Source organism: Catharus ustulatus, chromosome 13, assembly GCF_009819885.2.
Source record: "Catharus ustulatus isolate bCatUst1 chromosome 13, bCatUst1.pri.v2, whole genome shotgun sequence".
Lineage (NCBI taxonomy): Eukaryota > Metazoa > Chordata > Aves > Passeriformes > Turdidae > Catharus > Catharus ustulatus.
Window position 1 is genome coordinate 5,074,095 of NC_046233.1, and position 22,296 is coordinate 5,096,390.

Consider the following 22,296-nt stretch of genomic DNA (forward strand, 5'->3'; position numbering starts at 1 on the left):
TGGGCTGTGTGCAGTAATGACCTGCCTGCAGTGTCTCAGCACTCTGGTGATAAGCGTGTCTCTGCCAGACACGAATTTACTGCTCTGTGCTGCCAAGGAAAGCAGATGTTGGATTTCATTGACTTGATATTTGTGGCAGATTCGTACTGATTGTTTCCTATTCATTTTCCAGATAATTTTTTAATAGCATTAGCTGTAGAGTTGCGTGCCTATTCTTTTCTCACTTGAGAAATTCTTTTCTGTCTTGAGACACCTTTAAGGAGAATATTCCTGCAGTAAAGGTGCTGATCCTTCAAGAGGATAGCTCACCTCTCCCCCTCTGTCAGAGGGACTCAGCATCTGTGATAACCCTGCCAGAGAGATCTTTGGGCAGTGCCAGGAGAGGTGAAGGGCTACCTGATGCTGCTTGGCAGCTGGAGACTCTAAAGCCAGCAGAACCACACTTGAGCAGGAGTTCCTCCCTCTGCCTCCTGCAATGGGGCTGATGCTGCCCTGCATCCCGTTGTGGAATGGAGCAAAGGCAAGTACAGGAAAAGCCATGGGGAGCATCAGGAAAGGCAGGCACACTGCAAGATTTCCTCATGGGGAGGAGAGGGGAGAGTTTTTCACATTGCACATTCCTGATAGGGAGCAAGAAGCTGCAATTCTGCTCCTTATATTTTACTCTTGGCAAAGAGATTCCTGGCTGGGTCATTGGATTTATCATTTTGAGGAAGATTGAATTAATTTGTTTCCTGGATTTAATTTATTGCTGTTCTTTGGTTTTGTTCTGTTTTTGGGGGTCTTATTACAGCATTCTCATCATGATTTGTGAGAATTTTGGGAGATGAGGATGAGATTTAGAGCCCCACAACCTGCTCTGTTGAGTGGGATCTTTACAATGAACACAAGCCATCAATAGAGTGAATGAAAGAGTCCCTTAGATCTGCCATCCCCTGCAATGAGAAATAATAGAATAAATGGGGAAAAGGAGGGTTGCATGGAAAATGTTGGCACGTGGCCCTGCAAAGCCACAGTGCCTGCAGTGAGGGAGAGCACTTGGGCTGTTCCTGTGCCAGACTTTTTCACTGGCTCAGCTGGTGGGGCTTACATGAAAGTCAGTTGATGCTCTGCAGGAGCCAATTTTTTCATCCTATCTCCAGCTCTCATGGCTATTTCAGGAAGGTGCCATGCAACCCAGGCAGCCTCTCAGCCCCCTGTTCCAGGCACTGTTTTATCTCCAGCTCATTGCCAAACTTCAGCAGAGCCAACATTTCCATGTAGAGCATCATCAGAGGGGCATCAAAGTGCAAAGCTTGCACTTTTCTCCAGCCTGTCTCATCTTAAAATGTTATTTCTGTGCATGTCATTCACTTATGGCTTTAAGTGTCTGTCCCTGCCTGGCTGGTCCTGAGAAGGGGAATACCCTGAGGCCTGGGAATGGCTCTGCACAGTCCCTGCAGTTGTGTGGGTAAACATCTCGTGAGTGTGCAGAGCCAAGGTGGCCTCTGCAGCCCTTGGGAGGGGTGGGGGTGGCACTTGGAGTCACCTGTGTGTCCTACAGGATGGTTTGCCAGGGCACAAAGGATGGAAGGTGGAGCCAGCCACTGTGGAGCATCACTGGCTATTTAACATTAAGCAGATACTGGCTTCTGTTAAAGGTTAATAGTGAGATAACAAATGATTTAAAGCAAAATCCTGACCCTATTAAAATTAATGGCAAAATTAATTGACTACACTGGAGACAAGGCTTCAGCCAAAGGCTTCTTTATGACTTAAGATTAGGAAGGAGAGGCAGTATGTCTGGAGACATGGTCTGCCCCCATAAAGCTGGTGGGAGCTCTGCCACTGCCCTCCAAGGGATCACTTGCAGGTTTATTGTGTCTGTGTGAGCCAGGCTGTGGTGTCATGGCAGGAACCCACTGCTGCCCTGGCTGCTGTGAGCAGACTGGGGATAAGGAGGTTTTGGAGGCAGAGCTGAGCCATTGGGCAGTGCAGGAGGAACCAGTGAGTCCAGAGGGGAGGGCACTGCACTGCTCTGTGGCACAGGAGCTGCTGGAGAGGCACTCAGTGGGGTGGGATGGGGCAGTGGGTTGGGGCAGTGCTGCCCTTCTCAGACCCTCACTCGTGGGAGAGTGGAGCATTTCCAATCCTCATCCATCACCTTCACCCTGAGCACCTCCCACCATGGGACACTGAGAGGTGACACCTACAGTGGCCAGGGAGCTCCTGTGGGTTGGAGACAGGCTCCCCAGAATGTGCAGATTGTTTAAAAAGCTTCCACAGCAATGCTGGTATAGTCCCAAACTTCTGTCTGTTATTTTCCTGCTTATTCCTTAAAGTTCTGAGTGACTCCAAGTGCTGGAACATGATGAAGCTTTGCTCTCCCAACAGACACACCAGGAAACTCTGAGGTCATTTAAACCATTATAGCTTTTTCCCTCTTCCCCCCAGCTGCATGCAGGCCAGCCCCTTCCTTCCAGGACAGGCAAAGGCTTTTATTTTCCTGAGATGTGCCTGGTTGGTGCAGCTCCTTATTGCAAGACATTCTTGCATGTGATTTCACATTCTGATCAGGCTGTGCACGTTCAGGGGCCAGACATAAGCTGGCTGGCTGGACCAAAGTCAGTGAAGCAGTGCTGATCTGAGGCAGCTGAGGAGCTGATCCTAAATGCCTATAAAACCAAAGGAAAAATCACCTAAATGCCCATGAAAATCTGATGTGTAGGGGCTTCAATACCAGGCTTTGAAATCTCTTACAGGCTTACAAGTTGCAGAAGAAAGGTTTGGATAAAAAAAACCCAGAACATTTACAAGAAATTACTGGTGATGCTTTAATGGGTGGTTAGGTGCAGCTCAGGTGGGGATTTGGACATGAAATCCTTTTAAGATCCAGGCTGGTGCTCTGGGCTTGTGCACCTGGAAAGCAGTGCTGCCTCTGAGTCAGTGCCAGGAGCAGGATGGAAGCATTTTGGGATCCCTCATGGCACAGGCTTTGTGAAATCTGTGCAAAGGAACAGCACTGCCTTCTGGGAGAGGGAATTTTGCTCTCTGGCTTTTTGTTATCTGTATTATCTTCAGTTCTCTGACTGCCTGAACTGCTGTGGTGTGCCTGCTTCAGGATAAATGAGCCAGTTTTTATAATCTGTGAACTAATGATGTACCACAGTCCAATCTCTCACTTTCAAGCTGCAGGTTTGAGGTTGTGTGCTGGCCATTTCTGTAGTGAGAATGGTTCCCCTTTCTCTCATCACTGGGTGCATCAGTACAGGTGATTTTTTCCTGCCTATAAAATATCTTTCAGAGCTATTAATCTGCCAGTGGTTAATTTCACGTGGTTACCCTGCCAGGAGCTCATGGAAATAACATGCACAGTTCAGTTCATCTGGGACCAAATCCCTGGTGCCACACTGGGATGTTTCCAGGAGCACCCAGGCCTGAACAAGAAGGAAAAAGAAGAATTAGAGGGAGAAGTTTGCTCCTTCCAGGCTGGAATTCAGGGTATTGAAGGTGTGAAACCTTGCTGGATGAGGGTGAGAGTTTTGCTGGTGAGTGTTTAGGTGGCTGCAGGACCCTGGCTCAGGCACCCTGTGCTGGGCAGGTCCTTACTCAGTGTGCAGAGTGTGCACACGAGGGCTGAGAGCCCAAACCGTGGCACATCCCCAGGGAGAGCAGCTGGGATGCACACACAGAGCCCTGAGCCTGTCACTGGCAGACACAGCTCCCAGTTTGGTCTTAATTATGTGCAGCTTATGTATAATCCTCTCTTCTTTGGCCAGAGAGTTTTTAGGGTTTGGGTTTTGTTTGGGCTTTTTTTATTATTTTTTTTTTTTCTGTCTCTAGACCTTAAAACAGAAAAGGCTTAAAAATAGAAGTCAGACTCCTTTGTAACTTGCCCAGTTCTGGGAGGGAAAAATCTGACCTGGAGGGAATACAACACATTGGGGTTTGCTCCTGACCCAGACCCTTCATGATTCTCCATTTCTAAACTTCCCCTCAGGAGATGTGTTATTCTGACAGCTTTTTTTTTTTTTTGGCTTAAGGGTTTTGGGTTTTTTTTGAGCTTTCCTGTTTACACCCTGTCTAATTACTCCTTTCTTTTTCTTATTTTTTCCCTAAGGTGATGACACACATGGATGTCTAAAAATATTGCATGTAAGAACCAGGTTGCATAGGGAGGATGTTTCTCTCCAAGAGAAATAGCATAAATATCCTGCATGTGCTTTTTTTCCCAGATAAACAGTCAGGCTCAAGATATTGTAAGGAACTGTAGTAGCCAAAAAGTAGGTTTTTTTCCTCTGCCTTGCTGATTTCTTTTTTAAAGGATGAATATTTTAGAAAATCTGCTTTGATGATTTTAGGTGGAGAATTTATTATAATTTTTTGTGACAAAAAAGGGAGGACAAAATGTTGTTTCCTCCCAGTTAATGAAACCTTTATGATAATGCTAATTTTCTGCATAGAGTCAGTCTCACCATATGCTTTAATTTGCACACATGGATATTCTGAGAATTGTTTGTTTCCCTTCATTATCTGCCTTTTTTACTGAAGATGTGGGTGAATCAGATTCTTGCTGACAGCCTGTAAATTAGCTGCAGTACTTTGATATAACTGCATTTCTGCAGTGGAAAGTGTCTCCTTTCAGTTCTGTCCATTTTTGAGGCTTTGCTGCTTATGTGGGTACAGAGGATACAAGTGACTTTGGGATGCTGGATTTTTGTTGTTTCCCAGTCTCTCAGTATGGTTTTGCCAAAAATGAGGCTGTGTAATGTCTCTCTCCTAATTTCCTATTGGGAATGAGATGAGACACAGAGATGCTTCATGAATTTTATGCTGCTACTTCTTTTACTGGATAATAGCTTAAATATTAGCAGGCTTTTAAAAATAACTGCTAAGACAACCAATCTGGGGGCATGTTGCAAAAATTGTTCATTTGTGCAGACAATGCCAAATCAATGAGAATAAGCTGAAAACAGATGTGTGTGTGTATAAATATCTCAAGACTGTTCACACCCGCTCTTGACTGAGCCAGACAACTGTGCTCATCTCATGATGGATTGGTCCAACAGAGGGAAAATCAATTATATTGTTCAGATTAGCAGGGTGTCCTGAATTAAAGATGAAAGAAAATGTATCAGTGAGGACTCCAGGGCTTTGGGTCTTTGAGGAGCCTGGTGCCCTGGGAGCTGGGACACAGCACAGTCCCTTCCCACAGCCTGAGGAAACAGCCCTGCAAGCGGATGTGCTGTGGGGAATGAATTAAATAAATCACAACAGTGTCATTTAAAGGGGGAGTTAAGAAGGAGTCTTTTGCTCTCCAGCCCCAGGAGCTCAGAGTCTCCAGTTGCTGAGCTGGAGGCACCTTTCCCTGGCCAAAATCCATTTATGAAAGTGATGGAAACCTCTTTATGAAGCTTTTCTCCAGGCAAGAGGATGGGATCAGATTTTTGGTACCTGTGACCATGCTGGAGCATTGCTGTGCCACAGTTATGTCACACCTGGGACTGGACAGGGTTGGTGGAAGGAGACTGACACTCCAGAGCTTCTGAGGTGAGCTTGCAGCTGCCAAAACTTCCAAAGCTTTTGGTTCTACATCCTGTACAGAAAAGGCTTTGAAATGTGAGTATTGCTGTGTACATCAGAGCCTTGTCTGCACAGGGAGGCAGCTGGATGTGAGCAGAGTTGTCTCCTGGAGATGACCCCTCTGGTGGGCGACATTCCTGATGTAGGATGGGCTTGTGCTTCCCTGTGATAGTAATTTGGAGTGATTTTCTTCTGATTGTAAGAATGGGGTGAGCCAAGTGAAATGCTCTCTGCCCCCATCAGGAATGGGGTGGGGATGCTTGGAGTGAGCTCCTGCACAGCTGCAGGAACCAGGGGGTGCTGGTGGCTGAAGCTTTGGGTGTGCAGGAGGAGAAGGGCTTGGACTGTTGGGTTAATATTGCTTTGTTCAGGGATTGGAGCCTACAGATGCAGAGCTGATGGTCACACCAGCAGATGGGTGCTCCCTGAGCAGGCTGTGCTGTCTCACAGTGAGTGTCCCTGTGTCTCATCCTGGCTGGAGAAGGGACCTTAGCAGGAATGTAACCCCCAGGTGTTCAGGAATGGGCTGGGAGGGCAGAAGGGTGCAAGCAGCTCCTCTCAGAGCTACAGCCACAGGCATTTCATGGCTCTGGACATTGCTGTGCTGTAGCTTTGTCCAGGGGATGAAGTGTTCTGGGGTGACCACAGAGCTCTGGGGATGCAGGTGGGAGCTGCCAAGTGTGTCACAGCAAAGGCACTTCACAGTGCTTTGTCACTGGGCACCTTGGCATCTTCTGCAAGTCCTTGACTGAGCTTTGAGCGCTCTGGGAAGTTATGTTGTCTCATCAATACAATGAGGGATAGTTGTATCTTGCCTATCTTCAGAGGTGTCGTGAGGTTAATTCACTTTTGAGGCGCTTTGCAGTTACCTTGGATAGCTGAATTGGAGTGTGGATGATGCTTGGTATTTCTTTTATGTTTTAATCCTTCCAGATACCTTTCTCCTCAGCACGAGGCTTTGTGGATGTGTTTGCTATTACAGAAACCTTTTCTACTTAACAACAGACAACAGAGGCAATTAAGGCAGTCAGGAGTGATTGATGTGATTTCACTGGGTGAAAGCTAGAGCAGGTCACAATTAAAAAATGGCAACCCTGGTGCTATCTCAGAGCAACAGATGGGGAATGATTTAAAAACACCATTGGATTGGACACCTCTCAACAGGGGCAGATTGGAAACAGTGTGTCAGAGCCAGAAATGTGCTCCACCTTGAAGGGTGCGCTGATGAAATGATTAATTGGTGGGAACGGGCACTTAGTTACGAGCCTGCCACGTTCCCGTCAGCTCTGGGGAACAAATGGAGCCGGGGGTGGATCATAATGGATTTAAGGGCTCTGGACGCTGTGCTTGGGCAGCAGATAAATCTCAGGGGGCTGGGATGGTGCAGATTTGATTGCTGGAGGGATGGATGGATGGATGGATGGATGGATGGATGGATGGATGGATGGATGGATGGATGGTACCTTGAGGGCAGAGCAGGCACAGGGGTGATGCTCTGCAGGTGCAGCACCAGGGGATCAGCGGTGACATCGCTGCTGTCCCCGGGGAGGAGCAGCTCTGTGCTCGGAACTGCTGTGGGCACCGTGTGGCACTCCTCACCCTCACTTCTGTACAAATCCGTGCTCCTAGCAGTAAGACCAAGGGGAAGGAAAGGATTTCTTTCCTTTAGACTCGCTCTGTGAGCGGTCCTGCTGTTTGGGCTCGATGCGATGCTCAGCAGTGCCCGAAGCTGCCGGCGCTGCAGGGATGCTCAGCGCAGTTATCCCGGACACTCGGGGAGCTGTGCCCCCCCTGCTCATCCCTGACCTGCTCAGGAGGGCACTCCCTCTCGGCTTTTGGTCCAAACGAGCTCAATTAGTCGGAACAATGGAGCTCTGTTGGGTTGGGTGCTCGGGGCAGAGCTGTGTCTGGGCAGCCCTGGCTGTGCAGAGGTGGGAGGTCTCTGCGGTTGTAATCGCGTTTAAATTGTGTTTATTTTAAAGGCAGCTTGCACAGAGGCAGGAGGTGATGAAGGTGCTGATGGCACTACAGCTCAGCCCTGTCCTTGTCCCCATCCCTGCGGAGCCAGAGGGATGTGAAAGGAGAAACCATTGCGTGTTGTTTAATCCCCCTGGGAGCCCCTGTCTAAGCAAACACCCCCGGTCTCTGCTCACAGATCACAATTTATAGTCGGCTGGAAGCTTGTGCTGTCAGGAAAATGAGTTATTTGAGGCTGGGAGAACAAATATGAAAGCCAGGTTTCCTTCACCAGCTCTCACCCGGAGAGTGTTGCAAAGCTGGTCCTCGCTGAAGCTGCTGAAAGGCCCAGAATTAGAACAGATATTAAATAATGTAAAAGCTTTCATTGAAATGTATTAGATTTCAAAGGGCAGATATTAAAAGGGCATAATGGGCAGCTATTTCTGAATTGCTTGCCTCCTAAAGAGAGGAAGAGACTTAGTTTGCAGGAGATAAATGTGACATGAGAGAGGTGGTTCAGATATAGCATCGGGGCTTGCAGAGCTCATCCCATTCTTAGTCTACAGTTCCTGCACCTTCTTGATGTGTGCAGCTCCTCTGTAATAATCCCATGGAGGTGATGACTTTGAGTAGCTAAGTGAAAATGTTCCTGTGCTGGTAGAGACTCCCATCTCCTCTAGACACAGGTCAGTGGACCAGACCTGGGCTGGCCCATCTGCAGGGAGGGCTGGATGGATCTGGGTGTCCTGGGTCCCTGGTCAGCTGCTCCTCACCAGAGAAAAAGCCTGTGGCAGCACTGGCCAGGCTGGTTCATCCTCATATTTAATTCTCACAGCATTTATGGGTTTTTGTCTGATCCCGAGTGCTGCTAAGCACCCTTAATTCCAGCTTGAAGTTGACAGGAACTGAGAGTGCTGAGGCAGGAGTCAGCTCCATACGGAGTCAATTCCCTTATCCATCCAAATCAGACCCTTGCTTAGCACTGCCCTTGTCCCCAAGCCTCACAGGCTCTGGTGCAAGCCAGGAAAGGCAGGAATGCTGTCCTTCTGACAGGGCTGTGCTGTGTCTTTGCAGATGACCGAGGGCCGGCACTGCCAGGTGCATCTCCTCGATGACAGGAACTTGGAGCTGCTGGTTCAGGTACAGACCTCGCTTTTCTGGGGACTGGCAGCCACTGCCACATTTCTCTGCTTCTTTTCCTTTGGGGGCTGAAGTGAGGGTTGAAGAAAAGTTCTACTTCTTCCTAGAAAAAACTCACAGTGTGCTGAGGCAATGTGTGCTTCTCCTGACATCTGGATTTCCCCGTGAATTGTGGGCAAAAATATCTGCCATCAGTTCTGCATTCAGTTTTTGCTTTCACCAAAATTCATAAAGCATGTTAAACACACCCCTTGTGCATATCAAACACACCCCTTGTGGTGGTGCTTTTTGTCATTTAGATGGGAAGAAAGCTGTGGTTTTGAGGATGTTTTATTCCCGTAACAAAGCACGAGATCCTCCACTACACAATGTGTTCCTAATTAGAAAATCCTTCCTGCTGTAAGTGCAGGAAAGCCTGGGACACAGCCTTTCCCCCAGAAAGAGGAAAGCAGCACTCAAGTCTGTGCTGTTCAGCTGAATGTCATGGATTAAGCACAGAATTCCTCCCCATGCTCCACACATCCCACACAGCTCCACTGAGACACCCTGAGTCTGATATGTCACTTCTGTATTCAGCTGTACAGCAGGGTTTTAGCATGGCCATGTGAACTCAAATACCAGTATTTGCACAGAAAAAAAAATACATCGAAAACCTGAACTGAAATGAATAAAACTGTTTTTATTCTTTCAATAGCCCAAACTTTTGTCTCGGGAGTTACTGGATCTGGTGGCCTCGCACTTCAACCTGAAAGAAAAGGAGTATTTTGGGATAACATTTATCGATGATACGTGAGTATGTTTATTTATTTTAAACAGCTGTGTCATTATTGCAATGTGAAACCTTATCTCTGATACCATGACAGCTTGGCATGATGGAAAAATTACTTTTTCTCTCCAAGAAGAAAGAGTTGAAAGAGTTTCTATCCTGTGCTTGTGCTGCTTGGCTCGGGGAAGGCATGAAATAGAAAATATTTGTAAAATATTTCCTGGGCACAAAGCACAGAATCCTTGTAAAATACTTTCCTGGTGATTTCACATTTCATATTTATCTCACATGGTGAAAAAACTGATTCAGTGATAATTTCCCATGTGAACACCCCCAGCTTTCCTCCTCTGCACTTTTAGTAGCAACAAAAAGGTTTTGCGTTTATTTCCAAAATTAATTGCTCCTACTGCTTTGCACCTGAATCTCAGATGTATTACTGAGCCTTTTAACCCCAAATGTCCCGAGCAGAGTGAGCTGTGAGGTCAGTCCTCCCCAGGAAGCGCTTTGCTCTGGCTGAGCCTGGGTGTGGTGCTGTGTCTGGGCTCTGGAGGCTGTGGGAGCTCTGTCCATGGCATTGACCCAGAGCCAGCTGGGGTCATTGCAGCCTCACCTGTGCTCAGGCTCATCTCTCAGCAGGGCACTGAAATGCTTCCCCACATCTGCTGCCTGCAGGGCCAGTGTTACCTTCAGCTCCCCCAAAACAGCTGGAGCAGAGGTGTTAGGGCAGTGGGGACATGGAGCTGTGCACTAATACAGCCCCAAATCAACCTCTCGTCTAGTGGGGATAACACTGATTCCTGCTGCTCTCCATTGCCATTTTATGCAGTCCTGGATGGAAGCCTTTCCCTACAAACCCCATCAGAGCTGTATTTGGGGCCACCCTGCAGAGGCACATCCCACGTGCAGGGCTGGCCCTGGGGACACTCTGGAGCTCATGGAGCTGCTCCCTCTGGGGCCCTGACCCCAGCACTCTGTTATTTTTACCACTCACATCTTGGGCTATCACCAGAATATTTTTGCCATGTCCTTGTCCTTCCACTTGCTGGATGATACTTCCCCCCAGCTCTTCTGTAAACCCCTTGAGGGTACTGTTTGTACTTAGCTTATTTTGTCCCCCAGAAGAGCTGCCATGAAATTCTTCTGGATGTTTTTGGCTGCTGGCACTGAGTCATGGTGAGGTTTAAAGTGCTGCCAGGGCATTATCTAAAAGCTGTCAGCTTCCCCAGAAACTCCAGTGGGATTCCAGTGCCTGCCTGGTGTGTGCTGGTGCTTGGAGGGAGTGTGTGGCCTCTGGAGGGCACCCATGGCTCAGCCTTGCAGGGTTAAGGTTAGGAAAAAAAAAATGAAGTCATTTGATGAGATGTTTGCCTGCCTTAGAGCTGAGTCTTGAACTTCTTAAAGTAACACTTGGAGTAAATAGGGGCACTGAAAAGAACCAATTTCTATGTTTTCCATCCCAGTTTTTAACCTTCTCCCCAACCTATTTCCATAGAGGTCAGAGTGTCTGGCTGCAGCTGGATCACCGTGTCCTGGACCATGACTTGCCCAAGAAACCAGGGCCAGCAACTTTGTACTTTGCTGTTAGGTGAGTAATCGTTTCCACCAAGCAAACATTACCACTTGGGTTTATTTATCACCAGGGGGTTTTGTTTAAAGGAACTGATTACAGATTTGATAAAGGAAATAAATGTCAAAGCAATGTGTTATTTTTAGAAAGAGATTAAGCCCTGGCTCAGTGCTGCTCTCTTTTCTTTAACTATGAAATAAAGTAGGTTGGAACTTGCCACTTTTTAAACTGTTACTAGGACATTATTCCTAGGGTGGGTTTGATGGTTTTTTTGTTTGTTTTGTTTGGGTTTTTTTTTGTTTAAAACCTCGTATTTTAAATACCTTCTTTGCCTGACTTTCTTTGAGTGTGCTAAATTGCAATGCAGTTTATTCAAACAATTTTACTTACTCTTTTCCTTCTGTTTACTTAAGGGTTGTCTGTACTTTAAAGGGATTGCTGATGGCTGTATTGCTCACAGCTTAATCAGTCCCCAGGAAGGAATAAAATCCCTGGCAAAATGATGATTTTGGCCAATATAATTGCATTACTTTAGGGCTGTTGCTGGCAATGCTCTGCTGGTTGAGGGCCTGAAAAAAACTCCTGTCCTACGAAACAGAGCTGGGCTGGCAGAAAAAAAAAACCCAAGCATCATTTTCTTAATGTTGTTGGAGTTTTTGTTTTCCTTGCAGTCTGTGAGGGAACGTGAGAGCAGACTGACCTCATTTGCTTTTCAGATCTGGGTAAATTTATGCCTTGTGTGCTTAATTATTGGAAGCACTTCCAAGGCAGAGGCTCTTGTTCAGCTGGGTCGGTTGGCAGCAGCTCCTCCCCTGTCCCCCGCTGGTCAGCAGGGGAATGGGACAAACAAGTGGCACTTTGTTCTGCCTGAATACGTGCTGCTGTGTGATGGTGTTCAGAGCTCCTCTTCCACACTCAGCAGAAAGAAAAAGCTCCATTTGTAAAGGGATGATGGGCTCTTCACTGTGTTTGCAGTGTCTGATCAGGATCTGGGAGGGCAGAGCCTGTGGCTGCCCAAGAAAGCTGTAAAGGCAATTCTATAACTTAGAGCATTCTTGGGTTGGAATTTATGCTGTTTGCTCATGGTGTTCATGTTGGTATTCTCTGTTGCAAAATGGTCCTCAAAACAGGACAGAGTGTGCAGAGATTTGGGCAAGAGTTTATGTGTGAGGAGTGGGCTTGGAAAGGTCTTTGAGATGGGAATTTTAAGCCTGACTACTCTGGGGTCATGAGAGCCAAACTGGGTAACCAGGGAGGTGGGCAGTGAGATGCAGAGCAGGAGGAGGAAGATACAGAAATAATTAGCACTACAGAAACTGCCTGATCCATAGAATACAGATATATTCCAGCAGAAAAGCCACTTCAAAACCTGCAGTTTCCAGCTGCATTACTGGAAATGGAGGAATCTCCAATTCCTGGTTTATCTTCATTGCTTCTCATCCCTGAGCTTCTGCTGTTCAATGAGGAAATGTGATAATCCTTTGAGATTTTAATTATTGCCAGCTGGCATAAACTCAATCCAGTCACAGAGATTTTTGGATGGTGCACTCAACTGAAGGGGCTCTCTGATGCAGATTGAGGACTTTCAGAAATGTCCTTTTAGTTTCAGGAGTGCTGACAGCATCAGAAGTAGAAGCAGAATGTGCATTTTATGGTGTTCCCAAATGTGTCTGCAGTGCCCTGAACATCCTTATTTCTATGGTCCAGTGTTCCCCATCTGTACTGGGGTGATAAGAAGGTACAGCTTGTACCACAGAGGAAACAGAGCACAGAGCTGGGATTGGGGGCAGTGCCCCCCTGAATCACCCAAAATCCATAGATCCTACAGCCTCCTGCTTTGTGCCAGGAGTGACTGGGAGCTGCCTCTCTTCAGAACCAGAACTGTCCTGCATCTGAGGGTGTCAGCCACCCCTGACCCTGGCTGAAAGGAACTGCAAGTGAAAATGAGGTCATTAGCTGAGGAAAATCACGTTTTTGTGCAGTGAAGGCTTTAGCAGGCTGAGGAAAGTCCACTCTGGGAAGGGCTGGTCTGGCAGCAGGTTGGGAAGGGATGAAGAGTGTGGATCCTGCCCTCTGCTCTGCATTTCTGAAGAGAAGCCCTCAAGGGTATTTTAACTAAAGTTTAGCAAAACTGAAAAAAAATATATCAGGTGAGATCAAGAGAGGGTGGAAATACCTGTGGCTCGTAGAGTTCATGGGGAAAAGTGAGTCATGGAAATGCATAACAGCTTTTCAAATGTCTGGGGCAGGCTGCTGGGCTGCCCCTTGGACAGGCTGCATGCCTGTGAAATGGGTAAATTATCTGCAGAGGCGTTCTGGAGAGTGCTTTAAAATTAATTTGATGGAACACGCTGTAGGAATGTGAAATATTAAAAGCAATTACTATTTAATGTATCACTTTCCTGAAGTGACAGCATAAACAAATACAAACATTCCTGACACGTGTGGCAGGTCCCTTTACTGCCCTACCACGTGCTCTGTGCTGCTGGGGACTTGCTCAAATGTCTTGCAAATCATCCAAGCCAAGATGATCATCAGTGCAAAATTCAGGGATGGAGCTTGAGGGCTGTGGGAGAGGTTGGTCTGGTTCTGATTGCCCTGTGTGTGTCACCCAGCCCTCCTGCCACCAAGGACAAGACATTGGCAAGCCCTGGGCTGCTCTGCTTTGCTGAGGCAGTGCTGGTCCAGCTCTTTGCTTGCCTGTAAAAAAGTTGGGTCTTCTGCCAAGCATTTAGGGGGGGAGCATCTGGAGCTGGAGTGAAGTTAATGGCTCTTATTAACATTTCTGCTCTCCTGGAAGGAAGGTGGTCCTGCAGGGCTGCCAGCAGCCCCTGTCCTCCAGCTGAGTGTTGGACTGGCTTCCCTACCTGCAACATATTTGAGAGGTTTTATTTTCCAATGTGACTTTACCTGCACAGAAGGAGATGGGTTTTACTCCTGTAGTGTTCAACAGAGTTTTCATCTCATTTGAAAAGTCATCAGATATCCAGGATGTACTGAACCAGGAGTCCCTGTTCCCTGTGTGCTTTCAGGCTATAATTTCTGCTTGTTCCCTCCTAAAAGGCAGGAAATTAAGTGCAGTAGCTCATAGTTCCTCTGTGCTATTTTATTGCTAGAGAACAAAACACTGAGGAAATAAAATTACTTGGGAGGAAGATGAAACCTATTCAAGAGAGTAACTCATGGTTTTGGTTCTTTTTTTAATTTTCAGGTTCTACATTGAAAGCATTTCCTTTCTCAAGGACAAAACCACAGTAGAGCTGTTTTTTCTGAATGCCAAGTCCTGCGTACACCAGGTAAGACTTGGAGTTTCTTTTCTCTCCTCTATTGCTCATCTGCCACATACCCAGCCCTGAGCATTTGGTAGGAGCTATGTCTGATTTCTAGAACTAATTGGAGTGTTAAGATCTCAGCATGCTGACTCTCTCCTTGCCTGGAATGCTGATGCTTCATGCAAATGGATGAGGCTGATGATGGGTTCCTATTCCTGCTGTCACAGCCCTGCTGTGTGCTCAGTGCTCTACACTGAGTATTAAAAGCTTTGTTACTTAAAATTTGGGTTGTGACTTCCCAGGTAGGCTCAGCTCAGTGTCTGCATAGCAAACACTCAAGGCAAAAGTCTCTTTACTGACCTTGAATCAAACTTGTCTTAAGAAAAAAAGACCTGTGAGGAAGGTCCTGTGTTGTGGATTTGGTTTCTATTTCTTTTATTTCCTTCCTTAATTTGGTGAGGTAGTAAAGTAACAGTAAGTAGTGATAGCAAATCCTATAAAGTAGCAATCACAACCAGTTGTTGGAATATTTTCTGTACTTAGTTTCTGGTTGAAACACTTCCTTAAAATATTCAGATTGGTAAAATACATGTTTTTAAAAGTCACATCAGGATGCAGTAATCAAAATCTTAAAGAATAAGATTGATTTGGTTCATCTTGGTCTGGTCTGAGATCTTCCAGCCAAACTCTGGTGCCTTTTGCTCTCACTCATGGTTCAATCAGTCTAGGGAGGATCACTGGTTACCTTTCCTGGGGAAACAATCCTGTGCCACTAACTGGTGGTGGAGCTCAGTGTAGCAAAGTTTTTACCTTTAATATACTTCAGATTTTGGAGGATTCTTATTCAGTTTCCAGTGTTCATTATTTATGAAAGAATCTAGAAACCTGAAAGTGGTTAATGGCAGAGCTGTGACTCTGCTTTGTACAGGAATTCTTTCTGGAAGAAGGAAGGAAATTGGTTCATTTTTACAACATGCTGAAGTTTGAAAGATGCTCGAAGAACTTGGAGCCTTGTCAGTTATGGTTATTAAAAGCAAATCTCCATTTGTCATATCTACCTGTTAAAATGAAGGGTCTTGGCAGCTTGTAGCCATCCTTAAATTGCTCCCTTAACTGAAGCAGTTTAACAAGACAGGTAGCACAAATAATTTTGGAATTGGAAAATGGGCCTGGTTTGGGAATGAAATGTGGAAAATGACACTGCCATTGAAACAAACCTAGGACACTGTCATTGAAACAAACCTAGTCAATATTAAAGCATTTGGGTGCTGGTTTATGTATTTATGTGTATGTATAAAGCATATCAGAAAGCAAAGGAGAAGAGAAGAAGAAAAAACTTGGAAGGCAGGCTGGCTCTTTTTTTTCCCTATGGCTTGCAAGGTGTATGCTCTAATGGTAGCAACCCAAAGTGTGGCATCCCTGTTCCTGCAAGCAGAACTGCCAGAAGCAGAGGGTTTCTGTTGAGCCCAGTTTCTGTGGGCAGCAGAGGGATGAGGATGAGGAGCATCACTTCCTCCTGAGAGAAGGAATCTTGGGCAGCACCAGGTGATTCAGCACCCAGGGAAAGCCTGGCTCTGCCTGCAGCCCTCTGTGCTGGCAGTTTCACTGCCCAGCTCAAGCCTCTGGCTCCTTCAGCAGGAGCCAGTTCATCAACTCTCAATTAGCTTTTAACCTTCCAATTAACTCTTGTAAAAGTATTCTTTGTACGTGACAAACTTCAGGTCAGTCTCTAGATTCCAGGTAGTCATGAAGGGCACGTGGGGCCAACCCTCCTGCTGAGCTGCTGGGACATGGACAGGAGGATGCACAAAGCCCCTCAGATGTGCTTCCACAGCCTGTCCTCTCCTGTGCTGCTGCTGCTCCTCGTGGGGCAGGGAAGGAGCCACAGCACGAGCAGTGTCTGAACAGGAGCAGATCCCCAGCTCCGTGAGACAAGTGGCTGATGCTCTCTGATGACAGCCAGGAATGTTCCCTGGCATTTTTTCAGTTGTTAATCCAGTTCCAGAAGGTTCAACCTGCCTCAGCTTGGCTTTTTGGTTTTGATTTCTTTCCCCTCTCTTTCTTTCCCCTCTCTTTCTTTCCCCTCTCTTTCCCCCTCCTCTTTCCCCCCACTTTTTTCCCCTGTCTTTTCCCCCTCTGCATTCTTGGAGTGAGGAAAACTGAGTGTGTCAAAAAGCAGGAGCCCACATCCAGCCCATGTGCTCAGGAGAGCTCCCAGTGCCCAGGCAGTACCAGAGGATGGAGGATGCCCAGGCAGTACCAGAGGATGCCCAGGGCAGTGTCAGGGAATGCCCAGGCAGTGCCAGGGATGGAGGGTGCCCAGGCAGTGCCAGAGGATGGAGGATGCCCAGGCAGTGCCAGAGGATGCCCTGCCAGGGCAATATCCTGACCTGGATCTCTGCATGGAGCCTCTGCTCTGTGTGGGCCAGGAATGTGGTTTGGGATCGACTGCTGCAATACCTGGGGTGTGGCTAAGACTGTGTGGATAAGATTGCTTAAAAGTCACTCGTGTTTTTTAACTTTCACAAAGGTGTTTCCAAAGTTTTCACTGTAGCTTTTTCCCCACAGGGGAAGCCCAAATGCAGGGTGGTGCAAATGCCTGATGCCTGAGTGCTCTTGTGACATTCCTGAGCGCTGGGCATGTGTTGACAGCACAGCAGTGCTGGGTACCTGTGTTCCCATGGCTTCTGTCTTTAGAGGACAGTGATGTTTTCCTGAGTAGAGGGGGCAGAGGCTGATGCTGCCCTGCATGTGCCATGGGCATGCCAGTGCTCCTGCTGGCATGGGACATACCAGGAGAGCCAGACAAAGCCTTGGGTGAGCACATCCAGCACAGTGGCACAGCTCTGTGCCAGCCCTTCCTGTGGAGGGGATTTATCTTTGGCTTACAAGGCTCAGATGGCTGCATCAGAAATGTATTTACAATATTACTTCAGTTGTCTGTGTGTGAAATACTGGAGGTGGCTGTATCTAACCAAGAGAATGGAATCCCTCTAACAAAGTCCAGCACCTCTGGGGTCAGGCTGGAGCTGCTGGGCAATGTGTGCTGGCCATCTTGTACCAGGTGAATCAAAATTTAGGTTAAATACTATAGCATATTACTATATTCTTAGTTACATAATGTATTACAAAATATGATTATGAGTAATAAATAATGAAATCAAAACCTGCATGACAGCTCTGAAAAGGAGTGAAGGCTTGCTTGATGTTCACAGTGCACAGCCATGATTCTCTTCCTCACCTTCAACCCCACATTCCTTCTGCAAATCTCTCTGCTCCTTTCTGCAAATCAGGTGCTGCTTTACCCTGCCAGGACTTGGAGGAATCTGGGGCTCGTGCATTTTGCAATCTCTCTAGACATTTTGGCAAGGAAGGGACAAGATAGACAATAAAATCTCAGCTGCCAAAAATGTATTTCTTTCTACTCCCCACCCACTCCTCCACCTCTGTGTTCTTCTGTACAGCCAAAGCTCCTTTGTGCCTCTGGGACCTTTGCTGGCACGTGCCAGGTTCGTGCATCCTCTGTGACCTGTGCTGTTCTCTGTGCAGTCTGCTCCTGCCTGTGCAGCCAAGGGAGACCCCTTTGCCTGAGGCACAAGAGGGCTGAGACCTCATTTTCACTTTTGTGAAGCCTCCTTTGCATGTGAACAGAACACAATATTTACAATATTTGCTGTTGCACTTGCAGAGCGTCTGGTGCCCCCTCACTGCCCAAACCTTGGCATCCACTGAGACAGCCAGTGCTGCCACAGCTCTCACCCTGCCCTCCTTTCATGCCAAGCTGCCCATTTTCCCCTGGTCTGGTGCTTGCAGTCCCCAGGCCCTCTCAGTCCCTGTGTGGTTCCCAGCCGCTGCCTGGCTCCTGCTCTCCAGCATCCACACTCTTGGAGCTTGGAGAAGTCCCATCCATTGCCAGGAACAGCTTGGACCACCGAGCAGGAGGTGGGAGCTGGTGGTAATTATAATCCAGGTCTGTGGAAATACATTCCAGTGACTTGGTTAAAAACTCGTTTATCCGCATGCATTTTAGGAGAATACAAAGGCTGGAAGTGCTTTGTGTATGTCTGGGCTCTCATTTTCTTACATGCCTCTCTTTTCCAAGGCTTTGAGTATCTCTGCCTGAAAACCTTCAGTGCTGGCAACTTCAGTTTAAAAGCCTTCTCTCCCATCCTTGACTCAAGAAGCTGGGTTAAGATGTATAGCTGTACAGCTGGAATTTGGGAGAGTGGGAAGGCTGGTGCTTGGTTCCAGGTGAAGTGGGTATCTCAGAATGGATGTGTTTGCACAGGGAGCTGTGTAATGTGCTCAGTGTGTTATTGCACAGCCCATGACCATAGCTGGGATGCTTTCAGGGAGGTGGGTCAGAACTGGTCACGCACATGCTGATCATAAATTTGGAAAGATAAATTAGTCCTTTTTCTTCTTTTGAAACAGCCAAGTTTGGAAAAATAACACCCTACTTGGCTAGCAAAGCACTGTCAAGTTTATTATGCATTAGGGCTAACCTCCATATAGTTCTGCAGCCATACAGTTGAGCCTTTGCCAGGCCTTAAAACATGTTCTGTAAATGAAGATCTTGGTCAAGTTGGCTGTGTTCCCCTTTTCCTCTGTATCTCTGGGTGTTGGGGAATTTATTTAAGTTCCCATTTTGTTTCAAGGACTGGTAAGAATTACTTTTTAAAAAGCGAAATAAAGGGGAAAGTTAAAGGAAATATGAGTTTTCAGAGGAGTCTGTAACTGTGATAGCTCCATGAACAGCAATGCTTGTGAGCACTTGGCAGCCTGAAGACCAGTGCTCACCAAGGAGAGCTGTTGAAACAGACCCCTGGTGTGAGCATAAAGCCTGGCTGGTTCCCAGCTCACGGGGAGCAAAGTGGTCATATATCAGAGAGCTCTCGAAAGCTTTATAATGGATATTTCCTAATTCTCCCCCACCTCAAGGGAGAGGGGAACGTTCCCATGTAGCCTTGTAACACAGTGAAGTCTGGCCCTAGCCAAGGCTGTTAAATACCCTCTGTCCATTGCTGAATTGGCTGTTCTGCTCCCAAAGAGTGCCCAGGCTGAGGTTCAGCAGGACCTTTTGCTCCTCCAGAGCTGTTCTGTCCTGTGGATTTTGCCATGGCACCACCTCCATGACAGCAGCACGTCAGCAGATGAGGAGGATGGAGTCTGTGACAGGAGGGGAGGCAGACCCCCATGCTGATGTAGTTTGGCAGATCTCCTTGGGTCTCTGGTAACCCCCAGAGACCTGACATGGGGCTGTGCTGGTGGATTTGGGGAAGGGCTGGGCCATGGTGTGGGGACAGTCCAGGGCCCCCTCTGATCCAAGTCCTGCTGTGAGGGTGAGGATGCCCCAGGGCCCGTGGGGCTCAGGTTGTGTCCCAGCTGGGCTGGCCCATTGCATATGGAGATTGAGCTGATTTGCAGCCAGAGTTCTGTAGCTCACATCTCTCCATGCAGTCACCTCCTCCTGAGACTAACGACTGGGTTAATTGCCATGAAGAGTCCTGCACCTTTGATGTCCTGGCCACAGAGCAAAATGCTGTGACAGCTCAGCCAGTTCTGTTGTTGTGTGTTGGGTATCTCACAGTGATACTGGCGTAGGAAAGCGAAAGGCTGTGATTATATTTTGAGGTTAATGACACTTGTTCTGTACCCTGGCTTGCAAACCAGGGAAGTCTTTATGCCTTTCCCCGTTCTCTGCTTTTACTCTTGTATTAATGAGAAGAAAGAAGCAGTAAATGTGTTCCTGTTGCACTGTGCAGGCAAGCCTTGGAGTAGCTACTCCTGTCCCTGGAGTTTCATCTAAGTGTTGGCTGAGGCACAAAAGGCAAAGGGAAATAGAAGAGTGACTGCCAGAGACAGCAAAATAAAGGGTGTAACAGGGAAACCTGAAGCTGTTCCTTACCATGAGGCAGTAACAGCTTTTATTTTTGAGCTGGGTTTGCCTGAGCCCCTGAGGTGGGAAGCAGCAGATCTGGAAGAGCTGTGTTTGGTCTTGGGCTGTGCTCCCTTGTGCTTGGTATGAAGGGCTGTGGGGTTCCATGAAATGGAAGATATCATGGACCATCTAAATGCTGTGAAGCCTTCTGAGCCACCCAGGCTGCAGGGCCCCGTGGGGGAAATGCAGCACAAGAGGAAATCTGAAGTGCTCCTCTGAGGAAGGTCAGAAGGAGCAGACTTCCATTTGCTCCTATAGCAGCTCATATTCTGCTGCTTTTGTGCTTTACCTCCTGAGGTGTTGGAGGCAGATGCTTTGCTGTGCTTTTTCTCAGCTCAGAGTTTCTGTCCCTGGGAGCTGAGCCCGTTAAGATGCTCAGCAGAGCTCGGTGCATCTGATGCAGGGTGGGATGGTGGCTGCAGAGCATGGCAGGGCATGTGAACAGCAGGTGACACCGGGACTGAGATGTAGGTGTGACTGCTGGTAATTGGGACAGGCAGTTTAAAGCTGGAGGTTATCCATGTGCTGCCAGGGTTTGTCTCTGTGCAGCAATTAATTACCCAGCACAGCCACTCCGACAGGGCGAGTGACAGGATCTGCCTGACCCAGTTCCTCCTGCACAGCCTGTGTGGTGGAACAGGTTGTGGCAAACACCCACTGCCCTCCCCAGCCTGTCAAAAAAAAGCCTTAAACAGTGAAAAACTGCTAAGCTTTCTGCAGTGCTGGGGCCTGCCAGCCCAGCTCTGAGGCTGCCAGGACACACAGCAGGGATTCTGCATCCCTGGTGGGAATGAGATGCTGGATAGGGCACAGGGGTGCAGGCACTGCTTTGTTCACTTGTGCTGGTCCACACCCAGCTAATTGCCTACCTGGGTTTGAATGTCTTGTAGATGTTTGGGTCCTTTATTTCCCTCTGACTAATTGCACCCTTCTTTCAGCTTTTTTTAAATCACCTTTCGGCAATCACTGGTAATTACATTCAATCTTGTGGCTGTCTCGAGGCTATTCAATCATAGTGTGTGTGTTTTTGGGGGTGTCTTTGGCTAATACAAATTTTTAAGGAATTAGTTTGAGGGAACAAGTGTGTTGGTATCTCAATTCTCACATCTTCAGGTGAGGTGATTTTGTTGTCGGCCTTTAACCTCTGGAGATTACATGTGGTTTGAACAAACCATGTCTGCTTTCACTTCTTGCTCTGGCTCCAAAGAGTTAAACATGACAGTTCCTGTGTGTGCTTATTTTTTTTAAATCTGCTTTAATCTGAGTTTACGGCCTAAAGATTTGCTTAACACAGTTAATGCTCATCTGACTATCATCACTCTTGATCTGAGTTTTCATCAGGATTTCAGACTTGTATCTCTATGGCAGTAAATTCTAGTGTTGTTGCTGTGTCTAATGAGGGTTCACTGCTCTATTCATGACCGAGCTTGTGATTTTTATCACATTCTAAGTCTGTGTCTGTGCAGCAAGACTTGAGCTCCTATCTGAACTGGGGGCTAAATCCTGCCCATGGGCACTGAAGGTTGAATTGGTCTGTACCAGATGCTGAGACAGTGACCTACTCCTGCTCTGCAGTAATTGCCAACCAGTTTGGACACCTGCTTCAATCTTTTATTATTCTGATATTTATCAGGATGACAAAAGCCACCATCTAAATCAGCTGGACCAAGTGCAGTGTTTAGATAAGCCAGTAGTCTTTTGGCTGAATCTCACTGGTTGAAATGATCAGCCCCTGTGCAAACTCTAATTGAAAAATATCAGTTTCATGTCCTCCCTGGAGCTGCAGCCACCAGTCTGTTTAAACTCATTTACATCTCAAATGCAGAAGACTCAGATTCCATTATCTGAATGACATACATCTACTTAACCTCATGCTGGTGACCTTGTTCCCACTTGGGATGAATCTAGGAAAACCTCCCACCTTCACCTTCACCATGTGGTCGTGGGAGCACTGGCTGCCCTGGCTCTCAGAGCCCCCCACTTGCTCACTGAAGTCTCTGCTTGAATTACCCTGGTGATGGCAGGCATTGCAAATTAATCTTCTTACAGTCATTTTCCTCATCTATTTTTGAAATCTGACCTTGCTGAT

General features: G+C 47.2%; 2 protein-coding genes across 3 annotated transcripts in view; both read left to right on the forward strand.

Moving 5' to 3' along the window:
• EOGT (EGF domain specific O-linked N-acetylglucosamine transferase) overlaps window positions 1-22,296 on the forward strand; it is a 147,585-nt gene that overhangs the window by 4,237 nt on the left and 121,052 nt on the right. The window lies entirely within an intron of this gene.
• Window positions 8,596-22,296, forward strand: part of LOC117002456 (FERM domain-containing protein 4B-like) — a 57,847-nt gene continuing 44,146 nt past the window's right edge. Inside the window, exons 1-4 of the mRNA XM_033071579.1 lie at window positions 8,596-8,661; window positions 9,356-9,450; window positions 10,920-11,012; window positions 14,206-14,290. Of these exons, the coding sequence (XP_032927470.1) occupies window positions 8,596-8,661; window positions 9,356-9,450; window positions 10,920-11,012; window positions 14,206-14,290 (339 nt within the window). The remainder of the gene's footprint in view (window positions 8,662-9,355; window positions 9,451-10,919; window positions 11,013-14,205; window positions 14,291-22,296) is intronic.